Source organism: Cannabis sativa, chromosome 4 (genome assembly GCF_029168945.1).
Source record: "Cannabis sativa cultivar Pink pepper isolate KNU-18-1 chromosome 4, ASM2916894v1, whole genome shotgun sequence".
Classification (NCBI taxonomy): domain Eukaryota; kingdom Viridiplantae; phylum Streptophyta; class Magnoliopsida; order Rosales; family Cannabaceae; genus Cannabis; species Cannabis sativa.
The window spans coordinates 16,649,628-16,674,224 of record NC_083604.1 but is presented as its reverse complement, the minus strand read 5'-3'; the positions used below and the strand labels follow the sequence as shown (position 1 = coordinate 16,674,224).

The following is a 24,597-nucleotide window of genomic DNA, read 5'->3' as shown; positions in this document are numbered from 1 at the left end:
TAGCGATATTTTTTAAAAATTATTTTTTAAAGTTATATGGGATATTAGGATTGTTAGTCCTTCTGTTCATGATTCAAGAATCAAAGCAATAACAATGGAGAAAAAGAAAAGAGAGGAAGAAGAAGAAAGATCAAAAAGAGAGAGTGAAAGGAATATTGTGTTATTGTATTATTGTTATTCTGTTCAGAGTACAAGAGAAAGCCTTTATATAGAGAATACACACCACAACACACTGGACGAAAACAGACTAAACCAACAAATAACAACCACTTAACAGTATTTAACTAACTCTAACTAACTCTGAACAAAGATCCCTTAATACCTCCCCACAAACTCAGAATCGGTAGAACTATCAATTGTGAGTTTGGATCGAAAACCAGGAAAGCACTAGCTTGAAACAGATTTGGTAAGACCATCTGCAAGCTGGTCTGTGGCAGGAACATGTTTCACTTGCACCTGCTGCCTAAGAACCTTCTCTCAAACAAAATAAAGATCAAGCTCAATATGTTTTGTTCGAGCGTGTAAAACAGGGTTTGCAGCAAGAAGAACGGTGCTGAGATTGTCACACCAGACAACTGGGGCTTTGGACTAAGTAATCTGAAGTTCAGTGAATAGAGAGTGGAGCCAAGTGAGTTCAAAAACCACATTTGCTAAGCTTCGATACTCAGCTTCAGTACTCGAACGACTTATGGTTTGTTGCTTCTTGCATTGCCAGGTGATTAAGTTGCCTCCTAAGAAGATAACAAAACCAGAGGTAGAGCACCTGCCATCGGGATTCAAGGCCCAATCAGCATCATAAAAGGCAACAAGCTCAGTCGAGAGAGATTTGTGAATGTGTAAGCCATAGTCCATAGTGCCACTAAGGTATCGAAGGATACGTTTGACAGCTTGCCAATGTGATTGTAAGGGGGTTTTCATGAACTGACAGACCTTATTTACACTAAAAGAGAGTTCAGGTCGAGTGATTAATAGGTATTGTAAGGCCCCCACAATCGACCTATAAAGTTGAGGATCGTCAAATGGTTCATGACCATGAGCAGACAATTTTAAACCACTCACTATTGGAGTTGGAAGAGGTTTAGCATCCTCCATTTGGGCTTTGATAAGAAGATCACGAATGTATTTTGACTGGGATAGATGAAGCCCATGAGGTGTGGCCTGAACTTCAATGCCAAGAAAGTATGTTAAGTTGCCAAGATCCTTGAGTAGAATTGAGAATTCAGTGAGTTGATGATATATTGGTGATGAGATTAGAATCACTCCCTGTGATAACTATATCATCAACGTATAGCAAGATAAATGTGGTGGAGGAGGATTTGTGTAAAATAAACAAGGATTTGTCAAACTTCGATTATGAAAACCCAAGAGCAATAATGTAATACCCGGAATTAAGAAAAAGGATTAGCAAAGCCCTAAATAGATAATTATGAGTAATTGATGGAATTATATTATTATATAGTTCAATATATGTGAAATTATATGAATTTTAATATGTTAAGACCCCGTTGGTGAGCCAGGGGCATTTTAGTAATTTTGACCTGAGAAGGGTAAAACGATGAAATTAATTTAATTACGTGCTTAATAGAACTATATTATTATATAGTATGCCTGTGTTGTCTTTTCAGGTGTGTTCTGACAGGTTGGTGCGGTATAGTCACAACCAAGTATTTCGGGCCAAACAGGGTTCGGGCCCGAAATGCAATTTGAATTGAATTATTGGCATTTTACTTATGTATGAGAAATCTGAATTTATTTGAATGTATTTGTGTTATGTGGAATGACCTAAATGCCCTTGTTTGGTTTATTGTGTGTTGAATGGCCTTAAGGGCATTTTGGACCTTTGGCTTTATTATTGGATTTGTTAAGAAAAGAGGTTTATTTTGAGAATTAAAGGAAATTTCTGGAGTTTTTCTCCAGCCCTAGCTGAAACTCTCTCTCTTTCTCTCTAAATTCATTCTTGTTCTTGAATTGTTGGTTGAGTTTGGCTTGGAATCAAGATTGGTGTTGAAGGCTTTTGTGCTAGAAATTGGGAGGAATTGAGGTAGCTCTTTTACTGAATTTTATATGAGATTCTTGCTGAATATTATTGTTGAAAAAGCATGAAATATGATGTGGGTTGTGTTTTTGAGTTTGTGATGCATGTTCTTGGTTGTTGGGGTTATAATGTTGGATTTTGATACTTGAGCATGTGTTTTAAACTCCCTTTATGATGATTAAAAACCTATTTTATGGTTTGGGAGTTTTAGTTGTGAATTGGGGTGAAAAGATTGGATTTTTCTTGCTGAAATCGTGTTCTTGCTGTTGTTTTTCTGGGTTTTGAACCCAGATGTCGCGGCATGGTATTTAGCATGCCGCGGCGCGCTCATTTCTTTCTGGGCAGATCCTTTTAGCAACTTCAAATGGCCATAACTTGTGATCCGGACTCCGATTTGGGAGTTCTATATACCGTTGGAAAGCTCTCTTTGAGCTCTATCTGAATATGTGAATTTTAAAATGCCATGTGAATATTTTATGAAAATGAAATCAGGGGTTAACCCTATTTATGAAATCCCGGATTGTGTGACTAGGATTACTGGCACCTGATCAGGAGCACCCGGGGATTTGGAATCTCTATCATTGCAGGACATCAGGTAAGACAGTGATTAGCGCGTAGAGTATGCGCAGTGGCGCTTATATTGTGAATGATATGCATGAAAGTTTAGTAACCGGGATTAGGGTTATTACCCTAACATGAGCGGTTTAATAGCCTAGGGTTATTACCCCAGTGATATATGTTGTATAAATACTATGCCATGTTGGATAAATGTATATATTGAGATTATGAATTATGCGCTTAAGGCATAATTAAGCTAGACTCGGTAAGTTGGTACCTTGAGTTAATTTTAATGCGGTCTAGGGTTATTACCCTAGAATATTAAGAATCCAGTGAAAGCATGAGTTAGGGTTAACATTCTTAGTAAATTTTATCTGAGTATATAGAAGTGTATTATATGAGTGATTACTTGTTTGTAAGTTAGGGTTATTACCCTAAGATTATATATGTTGTAGTAAATGTTGAATACACGCATGTATGTTATAAGTTATGTGAATGAGGCATAACTGGGTTAGACCTGGTATATATCACCAGGATAAACCATTGAAAGAACGTAATGTATGGATTACGTATATATATAAGAATAGGGTTATGCGAGCAAGGCATAACCAGGTTAGGCTCGGTAAGCAAAACCGAGGTAAACCCTACTAAGGCATTATCGTATATAGACGTGTGAGAGCAACACGTAGGTCTACGCCACGTACACATAAATAGGCATGTGAGCGTAACATGCAGGTCTACAGTAGATAGACCAATGGTGCAGTGGGCACCATCAGTTATGTGTTATACATATTAAGATTAAGGGTTATGCGTTCAAGGCATAATCAAGTTGGACTCGGTAATCAGAACCGAGATGAACTATTCTAGGGCCTTATTGTAACTAGACGTGTGAGAGCAACACGTAGGTCTATGCCACGTAGATATAAAGAGATGTGTGAGCGCAACACATAGGTCTACGCTACGTAGACATAAATAGGCATGTGAGTGTGACATGCAGGTCTGTGACACACAGACATATATAAATGGCATCATTGTTTAAACAGTATGATGAGCATATTATTATTGTTATGTTATATACTGTCTTGCTGGGCTTGGCTCACAGGTGCTCTACTGTGCAGGAAAGGGTAAGACATTAGCTGATCAACCATGAGTTTCAGGAGCAGGGCGAGGAATGTACATGTTCATGCCACTTCAGACCAAGCGGGTTATGGGTCTAACAGTGTTGACTTTTGTATTCTATTTTGCCGCTTAGGTCGGCTAGAAAGAAAGGACTTGTAATAAGTTTGTAAATATTTTTGGGATCCCAACGGTTTAAAAGTTTAAAAGTATTACAAGTTTTATTTTCACCTTGATTAATTTAAAAGTTTAAATTCTGCGCTATTTTTGATTAGTAATCCCGAATTAGGGGATTAGGATTCCATAAGCATTTTGGGTAGCGTGCCTAATTATTTAGGGCGTTACAAATAAGGCTGGTGTGCAATTTATCAAACCAGACACGAGGGGCATGTTTGAGGCCATACAAAGCCTTATGAAGTTTTCACATAAGGTGAGGTGCATTTGGAAGAACAAACCCAGGGGTTGTTGCATGTACACTTCCTCGTGCAAATCACCATTGAGAAATGTATTGTTAACATCCAGCTGCTTTATATCCCAACCTCTAAATACAGCAACCGAGAGAACCACTCGAATGGTGACGGGTTTGACCACGTGGCTAAAGGTTTCAGTGAAGTCTAATTTATATTAGATATATCGAGACAAATAAACATAATTGAAGAACAAAAAAATACAATTCTAGAACGGGCAGAAGCACTAGCAATCCAAAAAGCTATGACTCAATGCATCTCCTCGGTATTCTCAATTCTTAGTTTAGATCTGATTATCAATGCTTGGTTCGTAAACTCAATCGCTCTTTAACTTCAGATTCATCTCTAGCGTTAATTCTTGATGATATTAGACATTTATGTACCAAGTTTATTCTTCTGAGTTGTAAATTTTTGCCCTAGATCTATTAATGTAGTTGTTGATTAGCTTGCTAATTCTTATTTGAAAGCTACTATTAGTACAATATCATGGCCTGATTACTCATTATGTATTCAAAACTTTATTTTGTACAGATGCCAATTATCAATAAATTCTTTAGCTCTCAACTCCTTTGAGTGCTATGCTCATAGGTAGTGTTCTCTAAGACAAATTTCTCAAAAAAAAAAAAGATGCACAAATCATGAAAAATTTGAGAAATAAAATAAGGCCTCTAAAACTGATGCAGAGTAGAAGTAATAATTAGTACTTGAAGTTTTTTAAAATTAATATATTTTATTTATGTGCTGGTTTTAATAATATATACTAATTATGTTTTATATTAATTTAATAAATTTGTTAATATTACATAATAAAAATTATTGAAGAATTCATATTTGAAAGAAAAAAATATCTAATATTTCAGTATTTGATTCATATATGATATTTTATTTTTTAGACTTTTATCTAGATTTAGATGTCCTCATCTTATAAAAAAAAAAAAAAAAAAAAAAAAAAAAAAATTGGCGACAAAACAACTCAAATTTAATATTTTTTAATATTTAACTATAAAAATTGAATTTTCGATAGTAAAACTTACTGAACCCAGATTTCGTCGTTTTGCTAATTACACTTCCGTCTAAAAATCTCAATTAAGTCCTACAATGGACGTGTACATAAATGTGTATACATGGAAAAAAATTCGTGGTCCACATAAAGTTGATTATTAAAATATTATAAAAATAAGTAGATTATTAAAAAAAAAAAATTCTTCTTTTTTCTTTTTTAATTTTCCTTTTCCTTTATCTTTTTCTTTTCTTCTTCTTTTTTTGAATTGAACAAAAAACTCTAATATCTCCACTCTCTCCTTCGACCCGTCTCTCTCGCTCTTATCACTCTCGGCTTGACAATGATGAGCCACCTCCAGTGGCGATTGACCAAAATAAAAGTCACCTCTTGATTTCCCCAAATTGCCCTAAACTAGATCGATAACATCATCTTCATCCTAAATTCGTCAGATCTCTCTCTATTTTTTAAAGACTCAAAACCATCAATTTCTACTCTTACAGATCACAAGAACAAAACCATTATCGTTAAAATCCTTCATATTTTGATGAAGACCAATTCCAACCCCATTTCTTCAAATCTACTTCTGTTCTTCAAAAACTCAAATCAATCAATCTCTACAACTATTTCGATTCCTAGAAAAAAGTAAAAGACACAACCCAAATCGATAATTGACAGCACTACAAGAACAACAACAACAACAACAATAATAAGCTAAAACCGTAGACTAGCTGGAGAGAAAATTACGAGCGACTGACCGAGAGAGAGGGAGGGAGAAATCTGCGGTAGTTATTTGTGGGGTAGGGATCGTGATTTTGTGGTGATATCCAACCATGATGGTCGGGATTCAGCCGTCTGCCTAGTCGTTCACTGGTACCGAGAGAGAGAGAGAGAGAGAGAGAGAGAGAGAGAGAGAGAGAGAGAGAGAGAGAGAGAGAGAGAGAGAGAGAGAGAGAGAGAGAGAGAGAGAGAGAGAGAAAGTGTAAGCTAGGGACAAGAATCATGATTTTGTGATCATATTTGATCACCTTGGTCGGGATTTCACCATGTGCTTGGCTGTTTGCTGGCCTGATCCGCCTGCATCAAGAGATAAGAACAAAGAGAGATGGGAGAGGCGACTGGGATGGATGAGATGAGTTAGGTTTTTTTTTTTTTTTTTTTTGGTAAAGTTTAGAAGAATGAGAAGGAGAAGGAGAAGGAGAAGAAGAAGAAGAAGAAGAAGAAGAAGAAGAAGAAGAAGAAGAAGAAGAAGCAAGGAAAAGGAAAAGAAAAATTAAGAAATAAAATAAGATATATTTTTTTATAATTTATTTACTTTTATAATTTTTATATCATTTTTTATAATATTTTAATAATTAATATTACGTGGACCTCTTAAAATTTGTCACGTGTATATTTGTGTATAAGTGGGCAGTCTATTGTAGCATTTAATTGAAGTTTTTTGACGAAAGTGTAATGAGCAAAACGGAACTTAAGTTCAGTAAGTTTTACCGTCAAAATTTTGATTTTTGTGGTTAGGTGTTAAAAAATATAAAATGTAAGTAATTTTACTAAAAATATATATAAGAAAAAAAAAATAGAAAGAAATGCAAATTTGTTCTTTTTGGCTACATGTATCTCTCAATATGTGGCGAATATACTAAAAATGGAAAGAGAAAATTCACATAAAACATGTTTCTAATTTGTAATGGAAAGACCCATACGTGAATGTCATTTCCTCCTATCCCTAAGAAATAGCACCACCAACAACACAAAAAATATTTATATAAAATCTTGGTTTGTTCTTTTTTTTTTGGGGGTTAAAAATTAAAATAAAATCCAATTAACTCTTTGAAAAAAACAACAAAAAAAAAACAAAATTGCTTCAAAAAAAAAAAGTTAAATTATATGAACATGATATAATTTAAATTATTATAAATTTTTTTATTTTCTTGTCATTACCTATATAAATAAATAATAAATAGTTTAGAAATAATGATATACACATTATTCATTAATATTCTCTTTAAACTAAGAAGAATAAGCTTGATGAAAAAGTAATAAAATGCGCAGAAAAATGAATTAATAACAAAGTTGTTAATTAGAACAGCCTGTTGCACTGATCAACTTTTTAAAGGAAAGACACTTGAGTATTTTACATTTGTTAAATTAACTATTCAAAAAAACAAAATCAGTTGTCCAAAAAAAACACTTCCCAAATCAATAAACGATCGATGAGGATAACAACCATAGGATCATAAACAGAAAATCTCTCATTATTACATTATAGCTTTATTCATTCCTTTATTTAATTTGGTCAAAGTCTTGACTATTATGTTATTTCATTAATATCCTTCAATAAAATTAAAATTAAAAATAAAAATAAAAGAAAAATATCCTTAAAAATAGCACACCCCATTCTAAACGCTGCAAAAAAATAAGCAAATAATTTAGGTAAAAGTATTAAGTGGCAGATTCTAGAATAGAATTGTTTTCTTATGTTTTTGGCAATCATAACGGTATAGACTCCAAATTGTGAAATATAGAAAGAAAATATATATAGAAAAGAACATAAGCAAAAAATACGAGGAAGAAATAAGGCCAGAACTTTGAAGGGAGAATAATCATATTTCTTGAGGGACAACACCTAATTCTAAACCTGTAAGTCAACATATAGTAATTTTGATTTGTTCAAATGTCTTCTTATTTTTATTGTCAATCAAGTTTCATTGCTTTGAATAATCAATATTCTTTGAGACATGAGCTCAGTAGTTATATATATAATTAAATTTGTCTGGTTTGTAGAAAATTAATTAATATGTTTGGAAACCAAATCTATATAGAAATAAAGAATATTATATGTAGATGAATGAATATGAAATTGTGTATCACATTATTAATTTCAGATTTCTTAGAGAAGTATGGGCGTGATCACTCATATATAATTCTATTCTTCTTTCAATGATTTTCTTTTAAATCAAATATATTTATGTCTTGCAACAGTTATTACAATCTTTTGAATATATTTATATATCCTGAAACACCAAATTAATTAAGAATATATTATAATCAGTATATTGTTTTTCCTATTGATCCTTCAAAATAATTACTCTTTAAAATTTGAAGTCTTGACGTGCTTTTTGTTTGAAAGAACGTCTTTTAGCATGATTGGTTTTTTGGTTTTTTTCTTCCTCGAAATCCATATAATAATAATTCAGTTATTAAATATTAATAAAAACAGTATCTATCAAGTTATTCTAATTATTATTTTTTAAGATGTTTTAATATTTTTGTTAAGTTGTGTACACCATTCTTCCCAAAAAAAAAGTTTGTACAACCACGAACATATGAAGAACAAATTTATTTTTTTTTTTTTTGTAATTAGATAAATACTATGTGTGTGACTGAATTTTTATTACAAAAAAAAAACGTAATGAAATTTTAATTGTTGTCATTTATTTTGATTTAATTAGAAACATTTCGACAACATGAAGCAGAAGGAAAAAATTATATTTTTAACTTTTTTTTTTTATAAAAAATTATGTATTGAAATAGACAAACAATCACCTCAGTTAAAAACAGTTTTTTAAATAAATTTAAGTCTATCATTATACATTGAATCTTAATTCAATATAGAGTATAATTTGGAATGTGCAAATGTAAATAGAAAACATTGTTCTAATGGTGATAAATACATACTTAATCATAAGAACAAAGAAGAAACACTTAATTGCTTCAATTTTTTTTAAATAAAAAAAAAAGTATTTTATTCTAAAAACAAAATGCTAACTACTATTTTTGACAAATGAATTTTGATCACAGGATAGACAAACCAATTAAGTTTGATTTTCTTTTTGATTTTATATTGTAGTCCTCTTTCTTGGGTTGATCATCCACTTGAGAAAATCTTGGAAGAAAATGTGGGCAACTAAAAGACATGAGCTAAAGAAAGGATCTGGAAATGGATTGGTAGCTGTGGCTATAGACAAGGACAAAGGGAGTCAAGCTGCTCTAAAATGGGCTGCAGAGAATATTCTCTCAAAGGGTCAAGTTGTTGTTCTTATCCATGTTGTTCAAAAGCAAAGTTCTCATTCTCCATCAGGTAAGAAAATAGAGATCATTTTCTTAATTAGATTTGTTTTAAAGAAATTAAAAAAACTAATATCGAATTGAAATTAATTTGATTTTTGTTTCTAGTTGGAGGAAGCAATGCCATAATATGTGACACCAACAATACATCAGGTTCACCACACAAGCAGCTCCTTGAAAAACAAACCAGGGATCTTTTTGTTACTTACCATTGTTTTTGTACTCGTAAGGATGTATGTCTTCTTAAACCATCCTTTGTCTTATATATGTTTTAATCTAAAATAAAATATGTGAAAGCCGATATTAAATTGAGTAGAAAAATAACTCACTTCTCTGTTTTATTTTTTATAACCAACATTTGTTCAGATACAATGTCTTGATATCATACTTGAAGACTCAGATGTAGGAAAGGCATTATCAGAGTATATTTCCTATGCTGCAATTGAGAATATGATTATGGGAAGTCCAAGCAAGCATGGATTCATGAGGTAATTCCTTATCTTCTTCTCAAATTCATTCATCACAATTATGACCACCTTTAAATTCAGTGCTTTTATTCTTCAGATTCAAGGGATCAAGTATTCCAAGCACTGTATCAAAAGGGGCACCAGATTTTTGCAGTGTTTATGTCATTTCCAAAGGAAAGGTATCTTCAGCAAGAAATTCTACTCGTCCAGCCCCATACTCTTCTCCACTACTAAGCCATATACAGAACCTAACTGCAACCAAAGAAATTCTTAAGCCAGTTGAGACAACTAAACCAAGACTTAGTGTAAGAGGTTAGTACTTCTCAATTATAATTCTATGAAAAATCCAATTTGGTTTTTGATGTTAGCTTTACTTTTAATATTTTTAACAATTCAGTTGATGTTTCTGTGCAGCGAACGATAGGCAATCTTTCAAGCCTCGCAGCTTACAAGAAGATCATGCAATAAGGTAAGGAGTTATGTTATGTCATGTCATGTAAATGAGTAATCTCTTAGAGTGAAACTTACACCACGATCACATGTCTGAAACCAGCAGGTCTCCATTTGCAAGAAGAAGAAATCTTAATGGAATTTATAATGCTGGAGCATTCTATGAATCAGACACTGACATATCATTTGTTAGCTCTGACAGACCGAGTACTGACCGACCATCTTCAGTACTCTATGATTATATAGATCCAGGTAGGAACTCAAGAGTTTCTACCAGCTCCGACAACAGCTTTGGTTCGTTTCGTCCAGGTCCCAAGTTCTGTGACCTCAGTTCACTTCATGATGTATCCACAATTTCAATGGAGAGTGACATGACAGGATGCTCATTTTCCTCACAGGGTCTGGTGTGTATGATAATATTCTCATACAGGATAGAAGTATAAACATTTCAACAAGAATTAGAAGTTTCTAGCAACATGTATTTGTTAACATCATTAATAAATCATATGCTCCAAAATATGTGAAAATTTGAGTAATCATTTCATTACTACTTTGATCATATGCATATATGTTAAAGTGTTCTAAAAAATTTAGGCTTTGATGTTAATCATCTAACAACTGAAAGATCTTCTCATAATCCACTTCTATTTGACTGAAACACAGGACGAAGTTGAATCTGAGATGAGGAGGCTAAAGCTTGAGCTGAAGCAAACAATGGACATGTATAGTGCAGCCTGCAGAGAAGCATTAACTGCAAAACAGAAGGTATTAATATGTCATAGTCATTTGTTCTCAAATCTCAATTATTGTTCTTCAATACTCTTATTCTCTTCTATCAAGTTTGTTTCTTATAAGAAAATTTTGATGTCCAATGAAGGAAAAAGAGTTGCATCACTGGCGTCTTGAAGAAGAACAAAAACTAGAAGAGGCACGACTGGCGGAGGAAGCTGCATTGGCACTTGCTGAGAAAGAGAAAGCCAGGTGCAGAGCAGCCATGGAATCAGCAGAAGCCGCTAAGAGGATTGCTGAGTTGGAATCTCAAAAGAGAGCAAGTGCAGAAGTAGTATCGCTCAAAGAAGTAAAGGAAATGCGAAGAATGTTGGATAATTTAGCCCAAAGTGATGGAAGATATAGGAGATATACTATAGATGAGATTGAATTAGCAACAGACTATTTTGCAGAATCTCGAAAGATAGGGGAAGGGGGCTATGGTCCTGTCTTTAAGTGTTACCTCGATCACACACCTGTTGCAGTCAAAGTTCTGCGTCCAGATGCTGCTCAAGGAAGGTCACAATTTCAGCAAGAGGTAAATAACTGAGTATTGTTACAAGTCCATAGAGTAATAATCTTCATTGCAAACTCATATTCACAAGTGGAGAACTATATTAACAAACACATATTAGCAAGAACTTGAGTGAACAAAACTTAGTAAACTTAGTGGACTAAAGTCCAAGCTAACACTAATAATTTTCAACCAAGCTAGAACACATGCTTGAAGTCCAGGAGTAGTGAATGAGATATTCAAAGCAAAAGTCCACATCTCTATGCAAGTTCATTTAATAACAAAGCAGTAAGTGACAAGATCTGCATATGGAAAATGTAACCATTCATTGCCTCATTATGCTAAAATGCCAAACACATTTGCATATTTTTGTATAAAATTAACTTAGAAAGTAATTGATGTCTGAAAAAGAACTCTTAAAACTACTGAGTGATTCAAACTTTGTACAGAAGCAGCAAGAATTAAATTTTAACCAATATGAAGAAGATTTTTTTTTAAAACTCATATTTTATAATGTAAATGCAGATTGACATACTTAGCTGCATAAGGCATCCCAACATGGTACTTCTCCTTGGAGCCTGTCCAGAGTATGGAATTCTAGTATACGAATACATGGGCAAAGGAAGCTTAGATGACTGTCTTTTCCCAAAAGGGAAAACCCCAGCTATGCCTTGGCAAGTGAGGTTTCGTATTGCTGCTGAGATAGCAACAGGCCTGCTCTTTCTTCATCAGACCAAGCCAGAACCCTTAGTCCACCGCGACCTCAAACCGGGCAACATCTTGCTAGACTACAACTACGTCAGTAAGATTGGTGATGTTGGATTAGCTAGACTTGTCCCAGCAGTTGCAGAAAATGTAACACAGTACCACATTACTTCAACAGCAGGAACTTTTTGCTATATTGATCCAGAGTATCAACAGACAGGAATGCTTGGTGTGAAATCAGATGTCTACTCCTTAGGAATCATGCTTTTGCAATTGATAACAGCCAAGCCGCCCATGGGGCTGGCACACTTCATTGGAAACTCCATTGAGAGAGGCACATTTCAAGAGATGCTGGACCCTGCAGTGACTGATTGGCCAATGGAAGAAACCTTGTCTTTTGCAAAGCTAGCTTTGCAGTGTGCCGAACTGAGACGAAAAGACAGGCCTGATCTTTGTAATGAAGTTCTACCGCATCTAAACAAATTGAGAGAATTTGCTGAAGAAAACATGAACTTCTTCTCACCCGGTGCTGGTTTGGTACCTTACCAAAACCCTGCTTCCATTCATCATGTAAGTTATGAAAAAAAAAAAAAAAACCCCAACTATTTTCTAATCATTTAACCATAACAAAGTGAAATAACTACATATGTTTTAACATAATTAACATGAAAATATCACACATTTGTTAATCTATATACTGTATAGAAACGTACCCTTTGAAGATATGAAATGATTGAAAAATTTCTTGCAGGATGTGATGAATGACCAGTTTCCTCGTTCTACCTCATCTTCAGTTACTGGAACCCCTACAAGTAGAGAGTGAGGAAGAGCATTTTTGCCTGAATTTTTCAAGATTTAAACAAATGTAAAGGCTGTTTTTTATAACAGCACAAACTTACAGTGTACAAAATAAACACTTAGTTTCAGAAAATGCATATTCCAAATTTGTATATTTTCATTCCTGTACACAAATGACTCTGTAGTTGTTCCTGTGAACATAAGTTGGAAATTTTGTTGTTCTTTCCATTGATTTTTCTATTGTTGGTTCTAGATATGGAGAAGAGCTTCTCAATAAATGTAAAGAGGAAATGATAAAGACTTTAAGTTTAAGTTCCTTTCCTGATAGTCAAACTTTGTTCATGTTAATTTGAGTTCAATAAAGTCTTTATAGATAATAACTACGATAAACTTGATTATAAAGAAAATATCAAGTAGTGTACTGAATACACTGTACATACATTACTATATTTATTGAGATAAAATTGTAAATGCAAGTGGAAATAATTTCCTTTGTGATAAATAGACTCTAACCTTTAATACTTCGAAATTCGAATCTTCTGAAAAATAGGCATGAGAGTAGAAACCAAGGTGAAAAGGTATCTAAATCTAACATTGAGGATAAAATAATGAATTGAAATTCTGCAAAAATAATTTTAGAAAGAGAAATAATGACAACAAAAAGAACAATAACCAAGAAAAATGGATGGAAAGCCATTGATTAGAATTTGATGTAATTAGAAATTAAACAACTGAAAATAATTAAGGAGGCCAACGATTAAAATTGGGTGCAATCAGTTCAATCAAGTTATGTTCTCCATGAATTCAGCAAAAAAAAAAAATTATGTACTCCATGATTGATAATCGAGGAGTTTCCTTATTTCAGTACTTCATAATGTCTAATGTTTCAATTTACTTTTTTTAGTGGAAAACAAATTTCCAACAAAGGTTTTATTAACCTATCCATTTTAGCATTTGGTGTGTTTATTCATTTGAACGTGGGAGAGTAGAGGAAAATAACGATACACTAATTATAGAAGGTGGCACATTCCAGAACAAAAGACAATAACACGTGTCCTCTTAGTAAGCATACGTGTGTTACACAGTTACACTCAACCACTTTGTTTCTACATTCTGCAACACATTAAATAGGAAACTCAAAGCAAACAAAACCTTAGATTCTCTTCACTCATTTTATTAATCTCACCAAAAAAAAAAAGTAGAATATATATATATTATAACGATGGGACAAGGCCAAGAAGTGAAGATCAGACCTGAATCTCAGGTTCAAATTCAGGTGAGTAATGTTGTTTGTTGCATATCTGTAATAAGAACTTTCTTTGTATATATATGAAAATTAATTTGTAGCAAGTATTGTAGGAGAGGGGAGAGATATTCTTCTTTTACAGACCAAAAGTGAACAAAGAAGAGGTGCACAGTGCAGATGAGGTTCAAAGGCTTTATATTGTTTTGAGACCTGAGTCTGGTGAAAGGTCTGTTGAAGAAAAGCAGGACCAACTTTCTGGCAAGGAAGGTTTTATGCACAAGTCCTCTCAAACTGAAACTACTGTCACTTCAGGTTCATATCAAGGTGGTCATGGAACTGAGGTAAGTTGTAACACTTTCCATAATTGGTTAAATTGAATGTGAACTAAGGTGATTAATTGAATAATCTTCATTTATATATGTTGAGATTTTACATATATATGTGTGTGTGTACTTATTAGGAAGTGAACATTGAGAAGCAGCCTTTACTGAGGTTGATATTGATGGGAAAGAAAAGCCTCCCTGATCCAGCCAAGAAGAAGGGTGTCCCTTATTGGGGTTTTGTGGAGTTGGTTACAACCCAAATAGAAGATATCAAAACTGCCCTCAAAGGAGGTATGTATACACATATTCCACCACACTTAATAACAATCACTTGGTGAGTTCATTTCACTAATTAAATGTCTCAATTAAGAAAAAAATGTTCCAAAAAGAAAAACTCAATTATGCAATTATTATCTTGTTCATGAGTGAAACTTTTAGCATAACATACTCGTGTTTAAAGATATTCAAAACATAATCCATATGTTTGTATATGAACTACAGAGGAGTATGAGACTTCAACAAGAGGGCACCGGCACCAGCCTGGCGGTAGAGCTCTAGGAGAAGGCATATACAGAATTCTTCGTCACTATCCAAATAAGAAAATGCATACTCATTTGATCTACAAGCTCGAATTTCCAGCTGAGAATGCAAAGAATGAGCCACAGGAATCCCTCAACATCGAACGACAAGGCTCATTCCTAATCCAAATAAAGAATCCGGATGATCATGGTCAACAGCATGGTGGTGGTAGTACTAGTACTAGTAGTAGTGGTGGTGCTTCTGGCTTTAGAGGCCTTCCGAAAAAGCGCAAGGCTATGTTTCCAGCCCATCTCCAAGGCCAATTTGGGCATAACCGATACTCTCCTGCCGATCCCCCCGACTTTTTGAACTACGAAGGCTGCGAGTTCCTGCTCATTGCAGCCTCAGATGACATAGGGGAGGAGTTGGGGCTTGATTTGAAGCCAGAAGGATGTGATTCTTCGGACAAGTCTTGTTCTGATTTAGTAAACACTTTTGGTGAGAATGCTGCTTATTCGACTAAGCCCCTTTTTGAAGGGACATGGGATTGATGGCCAAATGAGGATCAATAGGAACTAATGCTAATGGAAATGCTAGTGTATAGGTATAGAAGAAGGATAGTGTTGTGTTTTTGTTGTTTTTCAGGTTTTTGTAAATTATACTTGTATGTTTGGTTTTGATGAAACTAGAAAATGTTAAGATTGTATGAATTTTTTTTTGTTGGTTAGGATTCTATAGATTAGGGGTGTTCACTAAGTATCCGATCCAATCCAATCCGCACGATCCAATCCAATCCAATCCGCAAAATGCGGATATCCGCACTTGCGCGGATTGGATTGGATTGAAAAATCTAAAATCCGCACTTGTGCGGATTGGATGTTGTTTGACCTCAAAAAGTAACCGATCCAATCCAATCCGCACTTAATTATATATATTTTTAAAAAATTATAATATATAATATATATTAATTTTCTAGTAATATTAAAAAAAAAAACACATACTTCTAATTTATTAATCTTTTTTAGTAATATATTGAGTTAGTGTATTTTATTTGTTTTATAATAAAAAACACTAGAAAAATTATTCTATTCACATAGACACATACACACAAATTTAAATATATATATATATACTAACTTATTTATTTTAGTAATAAATACATATATATTTTAGTGTAAATTATATATTGACATATATGTATATGGGTTTGATTTATATATAAATGGAGATGGAAATAGATTATTATTGGAGATTAAGAAACAATAGTCTTATTTTAATTTTTTTTCTATGAAATATTAAATAATTTATTATTAAAAAAATAACCGATCCAAAATAACCGATCCAATCCGCACTATTGCGGATTGGATTGGATCGGATTTAAACTATTATGCGGATCGGATTGGATCCAAAATATGAAATCCGCACTTAGTGCGGATTGGATGTTGTTTGACCAAAAAAGTGCGGATTGGATCGGATGAACACCCCTACTATAGATATGATTGCTTTTCTTATGTGGATTAGTTACTATGTTACTGTTTTTGTTTACAAATATAGGTGAAGTGGTTTGATGATGAAGTAATTTGTAGAAAGATTAGTATAAGTAAGCTAAAACACATCTGACTTGGCAATAAAATAATCCATACATCAATAAGAAAATGAAAATAAATGGAAAATCAACTAAATTTGAGCTCAACCAGTAACAACATAATTTAAACAAAACCTAGAAAAAATAATTGAATTTGGCTGGTCAAGGACAGCCTAGGAGGAAGGGGTAAGAGGTGATCTTGGCCCCACCACTATGCAGCAGCCGATGACAACTCAAAAGGCCACCCCGGTGCCGCTTCGACCATTAAAGACTCAAATCTAGTGCCGTTTCGACCATTAAAGACTCAAATCTAGATTTTGTGGGGACTTTGGTTGTGCCGCTTCGACCATTGAAGACTCGAATCTAAATCTTGTGGGGACTTTGACTAAACTTTGCGAGAAGTTAGAGCTCTCAAGTGATGCGATTGCTCCTGGTTGATCATTTGGGAGTTTTGACTGAGGTGACTCAATCCTTGGCAAAGGAGGTTGATGGGTTAGAGATTGAAAATGTAGTTGATGCTAGTGATGTTGAGGGATTTTTAGGGGACTTCGGAGAGAAGGTTTGTGTGGGAAAATTACAACTAAGAGTGCAGAATTAAATGAACTAAATTTTAAACAATCAAACAATTAGCAATGATAAGATTTACAAACACTAAACAGAAAATTGAGAAAAATAGGATCAAACAGAGTATATGAAATCAGCAATAATAAATGCAGAAAATAACAAGATATATACTGGTTCAAGTCCAATAGATTAATGTGATCTATGACTCTACTCCAGTTCTGGAACACCACTAAATCTTCTTTATTGATTGAGCAAGAGCAAGTACATTACAGTCGAGATCGATTCTCTGTTGAGTTCTTTCAAAGTGTTTCAACTTTCACACTCTTACCCAAAAATCTTCTTCATCTACAGAAAGTTATTCATACAAAACCCAAATTCAATCTCTCTCTTTTCTCAGTACCTCTCAATCTCTATCTCTCTCTAACTCTTATTCTCAATTTGAACTGTATGCTTTTCGTCATCTTCAAATGCGTAAGTGTTGGTGATATTTATAGGTTTAAGATTAAGATCATGGCCGAGACCTGGAAGAGGCTTTTTCAATGATAAGGAAGTATGGGATGAAGCCAAATCCCAAAAAATGTACTTTTGGGGTCTCTTCCAGGAAGTTCTTGGGATACATTGTCAGTTCTCGGGGGATAGAGGTCAATCCAGAGAAAATTAAGGCCTTCATCGATATGCCCTCTCTCAAGAAGCATAAAGATGTCTAGAGTGTTACGGGGCGTATTGCTGCCCTTAGCCGGTTCATTTCAAAGCCTACTGACAAATGTATTCCAATTTTTAATGTGTTGCGGGGTAACAAAAAGTTTGAATGGACTGAGGAGTGTGAGGATGCTTTTCAGAAGTTGAAAGAGCATCTGACTAAGGCTCCTATTTTATCGAAATCTGTAGAAGGAGAAGATTTGCTCCTATACTTGGCAGTGTTAGATCATACTGTTAGTGCTGCACTCGTGCGAGAGGAAGACAAAGTCTAGTATCCGGTGTATTACGTGAGCAAAAGATTGCTGGGCGCGGAGTCCAGATACCCTATGATTGAAAAGCTAACCTTTTGCTTACTAATTACATCACGCAAGCTAAGACCGTACTTCCAAGCCCACGCCATTAGAGTACTTACGAATCATCTCCTGTGACAGGTACTTCAAAAGCTAGAATTGTCTGGCAAGTTGCTAAAGTGGGCTATGGAGCATAGCCAGTTTGACATCCATTACCAGCCACGGGTGTCTGTAAAAGGACAAGCTCGCTGACATTGTTGTGGAATGTACGAGCTTCAACGACCTCCCAGAAGAGCCCGTTCCTGAGCTACCTACTTGGAAAGTCTATGTCGATGGTGTGTTCAACGAGAAAGGGTCGGAGCTGGAGTGATTTTAGTCTCCCCATAAAGGCACCAAACCAACTTCATAGTACACAATTTAGATTTAGTGCATCAAACAATGAATCAGAACATGAAACCACGTTGGCAGGTTTGAAATTAGCAAAAGAAGTAAGAGCCCAACAAGTGAATATTTACAATGATTCCTAACTGGTGGTGAATTAGATCTCCGACGAATATCAGACAAAAGGCGAGTGTATGGTTGCTTACGTCCTAATGTCGCGTGAATTGTTGCAGGGATTTAGAAGTTATAACATACGACATATCCCGAGAGAACAAATTTTATTTGCCAACATGTTGGCTAAGTTGGCCACAAATCTAGAGATTGTAGAACATGGAATAGTCCCTGTTGGCCACCTGGAAAAATCTAACATCAAAGTCCAAGGGGTGAATGCTATAATGAATAATTCACACTCTTGGATGTTCTTGAGCATGGGAGAACTTCCCGCAAACAGGGCTGCCTCCAGGAAGATCCAATACGAAGCTCCTCGTTATGTGATTATGGGCGGGAAGTAGGGGTGTTCATAAAAACTGAAAAACCGAAACCGACCAGACCGTAACCGAATTTTCGATTCCACGTCATCACTGAATTTGGCGGTCGGTTTCAGTTTCGGTTTTTTTAACATGGCGGTCGGTTTCGGTTTTTGAAATAAAAAAATAGTTTAACTAAAAAACTGTAAAATCCCCCAAAAACCGCCTAAAACCGCCAAACCAAAAACCGCCAAAAACCGCACGGTCGGTTTTATACGGTTATAATTTCTAAACGGTCGGTTACGGTTTTCGTAAAATAAAAACTGTAACCGACCGGTCGGTTATAAAATTTTAAAAACCGACCATAACCGACCGATTTTCACCCCTAGCGGGAAGCTATATCGCAGGGGGTTGTCTATGCCATATTTGAGGTGCATCACTAGGACAGAGATTATCGCAGTAGTCCATGAGGTTCATGAAGGATTCTGTGGAGATCATACTTCTGAACCTAACCTTTCTTAAAAAATCCTACATCAAGGGTATTTTTGGCCCACCATGAAGAAGGATTGTATGGAATATGTGAAAAAGTGTGAACAATGTCATAGATTCGCTAAAGTCCTACGTGCACCACCCATTGAAATCACATTAATGAGCAGTTATTTACTTTTGGAGAATTACCCTATATACTGTTTTTTTAACTTTTTTTTTTTCAAATTTACTATTTGAGTTTCTAAAGTGGTTGCTACGCTAATTGCAATAGGGGTTTTTATACGATTTTTTGTTGCAATTTAGGTTGCAACGCTAGTTGCAAAAGGAGTTTCTATGTAGAATTCCGTAAAAATGAAAAAAAAACTGTTTTCAAGTATAAAAAGAAAAAAAACCCCTTTACTTTTTATAATTTGGGGTATCAATTTGGTAGGATCCTTCGCCAGAGGCTCTACTAACAAAACTCGTGATTTTACAAGAGAATATATGGGGCATGTCGTTTTGACATCCAACTACAGGTCGTTTTATCTCAATTTAGCATGTCAGAGATTTTAGGATTTTCCTTTGGGATAGTATCATTGTCCCACTTATTGAATTTTGAGGGGTTTTAGGACATAGTTAGGGTTTAGAGCCAGAAAAATTCGGATTCAGTACTGTTTATCCATGAATGAATGTTTACACCTACAGCAATGTCCTCAAATTTAATCCCTTTCCCAGCAAAATTCAACTTCACCCTCTTGCTTTCTTCATCTCCCAACACTCCTACTTCTTCTCTCTTACCCAGTTCTTCTCTCCTTTCTTTTTCAACTAGACTCCATTCACACGCCTCCAAACCTCATTACCACCACCACCTTCCCCTGCTTGCCACATCACCTAACTCACCTGCACCTTCTGTTGACGACCAATCTGAAGAATTCAGACAAGCCCAGGAAGCCCTTTTCGAATTTGTCCAAGCTTTCGGTGTCTCACACGAGGACTCGGCCGCCATTTCTTCGGGCTCGCCGCGGTACCTGCAAATGTTGGTTGATGGGGTTCGGGATTTGGACGAGCATGAGCTGTGGAGCTCGTGGAAGAGCGATGATGAAGAGAAAGGATTGAAGTTGAAGGGGTTTAAGGAGAAGGTGAGTTATATGGCAATGGAGAAAGGTGATAATGGCAAGGTTGCATTCTTGGAGAGTTTTGTCGGGTTGAGTCTATCTTCGGCTATGAACGTTGCCAGGTATCTCTCGGCTGAGACGCTGCCGGGTCTCATTGGCAAGGTGATAACAAAGCGAATGCTCCTTTTTCTTTTTTTCTTCCTGTGAAATGAGTTTGCTTATAACTTTATTGGATTTTGTGTCTAAATACAAAAGACAAACTCAAAGTTCATCTATAATTTGGTTAGCCAGCAAAAATGACCTGAAAGTAAGCAGTGTGCAAGATATGCTAACGATTAATGGCCTAGAGTTTATAAACTTGACTTGAGTTTTCTTCAATTGATGCCCATATCTGTTTGACGCAATTGATATTTGTTTAGTCAATTAGATTTTGGTATGAGAAGCTGTTGGTAGATTAAAAGCTTGTGAAATTAATTGTCTTTTATTCTCTTACCACACCCTCAAGTTCTTATAGCAAGGAGTAGTTGGATAATTTTAATTCCTTCTCTGATGTTTTGTTGAAGTGCATCATTTTTTTTATAGCTATTGTTGAAGCCCCATTGCTTATCATCCATTTGGATTATAGGTAAAGTATATGAAGGAAATCTTCTTTTCTGGCAGTGATGATGGAGGAATTATTGGGAAGAATTCCCGTCGTATGATGATGCACTTATCAATTCCCGTAGATGACGATTTGCAACAGACATTAGCATTTTTTGAAAAGGTTTGATATCTGTCTTTCCAATGAAGTGTGATGCATTTGCTTTTGAAGCTGCAAGTTTCTTTTACATTTCTATTATTCTTTTGTCAATAATGAACTTTGTATAATTAATCTAATGTGTTGAAGTGTATCCCCGTCTTGATGATTTTTTTAATGTCATCAATGGAATTTTAAACTTATTTTGTAGATTGAAGCACGACGTGGCGGTTTGGACATGCTGGGTTCCAAGGATATCTCTTTCAGATATCTAGTGGAATCATTTCCTCGCCTTCTGCTGTTACCGCTGGATTCACAAATCAGCACCTTGGTGGGATTTCTTGAAAAGATTGGAATCTCTGGAGAATACATGAGAAACATACTTCTTTTGTTCCCACCTATTATGTTTTTCAACATCAAAGTCATTAAAACGAGAATGCTGGCATTCAAGGAGGTATTGCTTCATAACATTTTATCAGTTTCACTGTACAGAAGATTGTGGACTTAATACCTCCAAATGTGCTACAATGAATCACTATAAATGTACCATAATTAGTAAGATTATATTGAATTGCAAGTTAGCAGAGTTATTTGATTTGCATCATATTTTTCTTCATTTTTTTTCTTGTATATTGATTTTTCTTTTGTATATCAACCTTAATTGGTCTTCTGGCCTTATTAGCATCCTCTGCCTACAATTGAGCAATTTTCTGCCTTGCAGCTCAGCATGGATGAAAGAGATATTGGAAAAATGTTGAAAAAATATCCATGGGTGATAGCTACAAGTATTCAAGAAAACTACAAGGATGTTAGCATTTACTTTGACAAGGAGAAGGTATACTATTGTACACTGCATGCTTTGTCAAGACTCACTATGAAATCTTTTCACTCCTCTACCCTTGCACCCTTTTCGTTTCTTGTAGGGTAACAGAGCATCTCTCCTTGCTGTCTTAAGGAATATTACTTGGGTAGTTTCTGTAGTTCTGCATTGCTACTTTACCTCTGAATAGCTTCTGGAACAAACTTAGAAGAGTCCAACATTTGTTAGTCCTTGCTAAGATATTATTAAGAAACCACAGTTTTGTAGATTTTAATTATATACTTCCCCAAGGAGCTTAATATCCTTACCAAGTAGAAGTTCCTTTTTGTAGCCTATTCCCTTTTAAGTATAAGCAGTGGGCTTGGTAATATCTCCTTTCTCTTATGTAGCCCTAACATCTGGTAAGAGCCTAGCGAGTAAGATCATTACCAGGCCAGGCCTACATGTTTTTCATGTGCTGTCCATTTCAGATAAGAACAAGCTTCTATATTTGATTGTATTTGAAGAACAAATCGGAAAAATATATTTTATGGAAATGACAAAATGTTGTTTGAGTAACCGGATAGCATTTTGAGATAAAAAGTTGCTTTCGTGACAGGTGCCTAAAGAAAGTGTTAATCGTGCTATCAGAAGCTGGCCTCATTTATTGGGTTGTTCTACCAGCAAAATACATTTGATGGTCGAAGAGATTGCAAGTTTAGGTGTTACAAATAAGAAACTAGGTCAGGTCATTTGTAAAAGCCCTCAAATATTGCTACGGAAACCTCAAGAGTTTAACGAGGTAGTACTTTTTTAAACTACGGGATAATTTCTCACTTTAGATTGATGGATCTTGTTTCATGAATTTTTAAGTGTAATGTCTGATATGAGCAAAATGTGTTTGTAGTGAAAGCGCATTGTAAGTTGCATCATTTTTTCCATTTCATATGAATGTTTGTTTTTTTTGGGGGGGAGTGTATTTATTGCTTGTACTACATACAGGTGGTTTCACTTTTGGAAGAAGTAGGATTTGACAAAGAAACAATTGGAAAAATCCTTTGCCGCTGTCCAGAAATATTTGCTACCAGCATCGAAAGAACTCTAAAGAGGAAGCTTAAATTTCTTTCTGCTATTGGTATTTCTGAAGTTCACTATCCACGGGTTATCAAAAAATATCCTGAGCTCCTGGTATCTGATATTGACAGAACTCTACTTCCGCGGTACCACTCTTTTCCTCTGAAATTAGCTAATATTGTTACTAATAAACAGATGTTTTTCTAAGTCATTTTCTTTGAAGACATCCAAGGGAGTTCATTGTCTCCGCAATGATAGTTAATGAAATTGCAGAATCAATTTTTTTTTGGCAATCTCATAAGAGAAGGAATAAAAATGTAATAATCTATGGTCGTTTTTCTCTCTGATTCTGGCTGAAGTTTTGCCATGGGGAATAAAACTAACCTGGGAAATTTGGTGCACAGGATGAAGTATTTAGTGAACATGGGGTTGTCTAGAAGAGATGTTGCATTCATGGTTCGTAGATTCTCACCTCTGCTCGGGTACAGCATTGAGGAGGTGATGAGACCAAAGCTTGATTTTCTTGTAAACACCATGGAGAAGCCATTAAGGGAGGTGGTAGACTATCCGAGGTTCTTGAGCTATTCGTTGGAGAAGAAGATAAAACCAAGGTTCTGGGCTCTTAAGCAAAGGAATATCGAATGTAGTTTGAAAGATATGCTTGGGAAGAATGATGAAGAATTTGCTTCTGAATTTTTACAAGCTGAAACGACAGAAGTTCCACCTTCCCTTTCCCCCTTTTGAAAGGACACAAGCTTTAAGAAAAGCTCAAGGTCTTCTTGTACAGTGTTTCCCTTGTGAATAGTAAACCACAAATCTAAATAGTTTCATTACATTTTTGTCACAGGTTTTGGGTGTATATTATATCATTTTTAGAGTGATAAAAACCATTCAAAGCTCTACTGAAATTGCACTTAAAATAAAAAATTGTGATTGATCTTCAATATATATATATATATGGAAGAAGTTTCAATGGTTACATTTTTATTGTAACCATCATGGTTATATTTTTTTTAAGCCATTGGATTACTATTGAATGGTTGTGATTAATTTAAAAATTAAATAAAAATAAATAATAAATAACTTGTAACGTGAAAGTAACCTAATCATTTATTTTCTTATAAAACTTTAATTAAGATAAATTATATTTTAGAATTAAATTAATTATAATTATTAATTAATTTGCAATTTATTACTATATAAGGATCTTTTAGCAATTTATTTTTTTATACTTAAATTATTTAAAATTTTATAGCAAAAGTTTTTATAATTTAAAATTATACACATATAATTTCATAATTTAAATTTTATTATACTTGTAATCTTAATTTTAAATTATTTCACTTAATTATTTATTTTTTTATTTAAATATTTAAAAAGTAAAA

The 24,597-nt window shown here is 34.6% G+C and overlaps 4 protein-coding genes across 7 annotated transcripts; 3 read left to right on the top strand and 1 right to left on the bottom strand.

Annotated features, from left to right (window-relative positions):
* Positions 1-387: 387 nt before the first annotated feature.
* Positions 388-1,092, bottom strand: LOC115713409 (secreted RxLR effector protein 161-like). Its single transcript, XM_030641892.1, has 2 exons — positions 643-1,092; positions 388-471 (listed from the first exon to the last, which is right to left on the bottom strand). The coding sequence occupies exons 1-2, from the start codon at positions 1,090-1,092 to the stop codon at positions 388-390; spliced, it is 534 nt and encodes a 177-aa protein (XP_030497752.1).
* Positions 1,093-7,235: 6,143 nt separating this feature from the next.
* On the top strand, positions 7,236-13,279 carry LOC115712282 (U-box domain-containing protein 35). Of its 2 annotated transcripts, none has more exons than XM_030640543.2 (11): positions 7,236-7,816; positions 9,027-9,257; positions 9,353-9,477; positions 9,611-9,732; positions 9,809-10,023; positions 10,126-10,180; positions 10,268-10,565; positions 10,825-10,926; positions 11,039-11,467; positions 11,969-12,718; positions 12,900-13,279. In XM_030640543.2, exons 2-11 carry the CDS (start codon positions 9,074-9,076, stop codon positions 12,969-12,971), a joined length of 2,352 nt encoding a protein of 783 aa, XP_030496403.1. In that variant the 5' UTR covers positions 7,236-7,816; positions 9,027-9,073; the 3' UTR covers positions 12,972-13,279. The 2 variants fall into 2 exon arrangements, with proteins under 2 accessions (XP_030496403.1, XP_030496402.1); XM_030640542.2 differs by having other exon boundaries at positions 10,265-10,565.
* Positions 13,280-14,081: 802 nt separating this feature from the next.
* LOC115714653 (uncharacterized) lies at positions 14,082-15,771 on the top strand. Its single transcript, XM_030643403.2, has 4 exons — positions 14,082-14,222; positions 14,306-14,533; positions 14,653-14,806; positions 15,017-15,771. The coding sequence occupies exons 1-4, from the start codon at positions 14,169-14,171 to the stop codon at positions 15,583-15,585; spliced, it is 1,005 nt and encodes a 334-aa protein (XP_030499263.2). The 5' UTR covers positions 14,082-14,168; the 3' UTR covers positions 15,586-15,771.
* Positions 15,772-20,081: 4,310 nt separating this feature from the next.
* LOC115715112 (transcription termination factor MTERF6, chloroplastic/mitochondrial) lies at positions 20,082-24,156 on the top strand. 3 transcript variants are annotated; one of them, XM_061113372.1, is made up of 8 exons: positions 20,082-20,765; positions 21,229-21,366; positions 21,551-21,793; positions 22,061-22,174; positions 22,758-22,940; positions 23,141-23,358; positions 23,436-23,529; positions 23,617-24,156. In XM_061113372.1, exons 1-8 carry the CDS (start codon positions 20,178-20,180, stop codon positions 23,647-23,649), a joined length of 1,611 nt encoding a protein of 536 aa, XP_060969355.1. In that variant the 5' UTR covers positions 20,082-20,177; the 3' UTR covers positions 23,650-24,156. The 3 variants fall into 3 exon arrangements, with proteins under 3 accessions (XP_060969355.1, XP_060969354.1, XP_030499781.2); XM_030643921.2 differs by lacking the exon at positions 23,436-23,529 and having other exon boundaries at positions 20,084-20,765; XM_061113371.1 differs by lacking the exons at positions 22,758-22,940; positions 23,436-23,529 and having other exon boundaries at positions 20,083-20,765.
* The last annotated feature ends 441 nt before the right edge of the window (positions 24,157-24,597 follow it).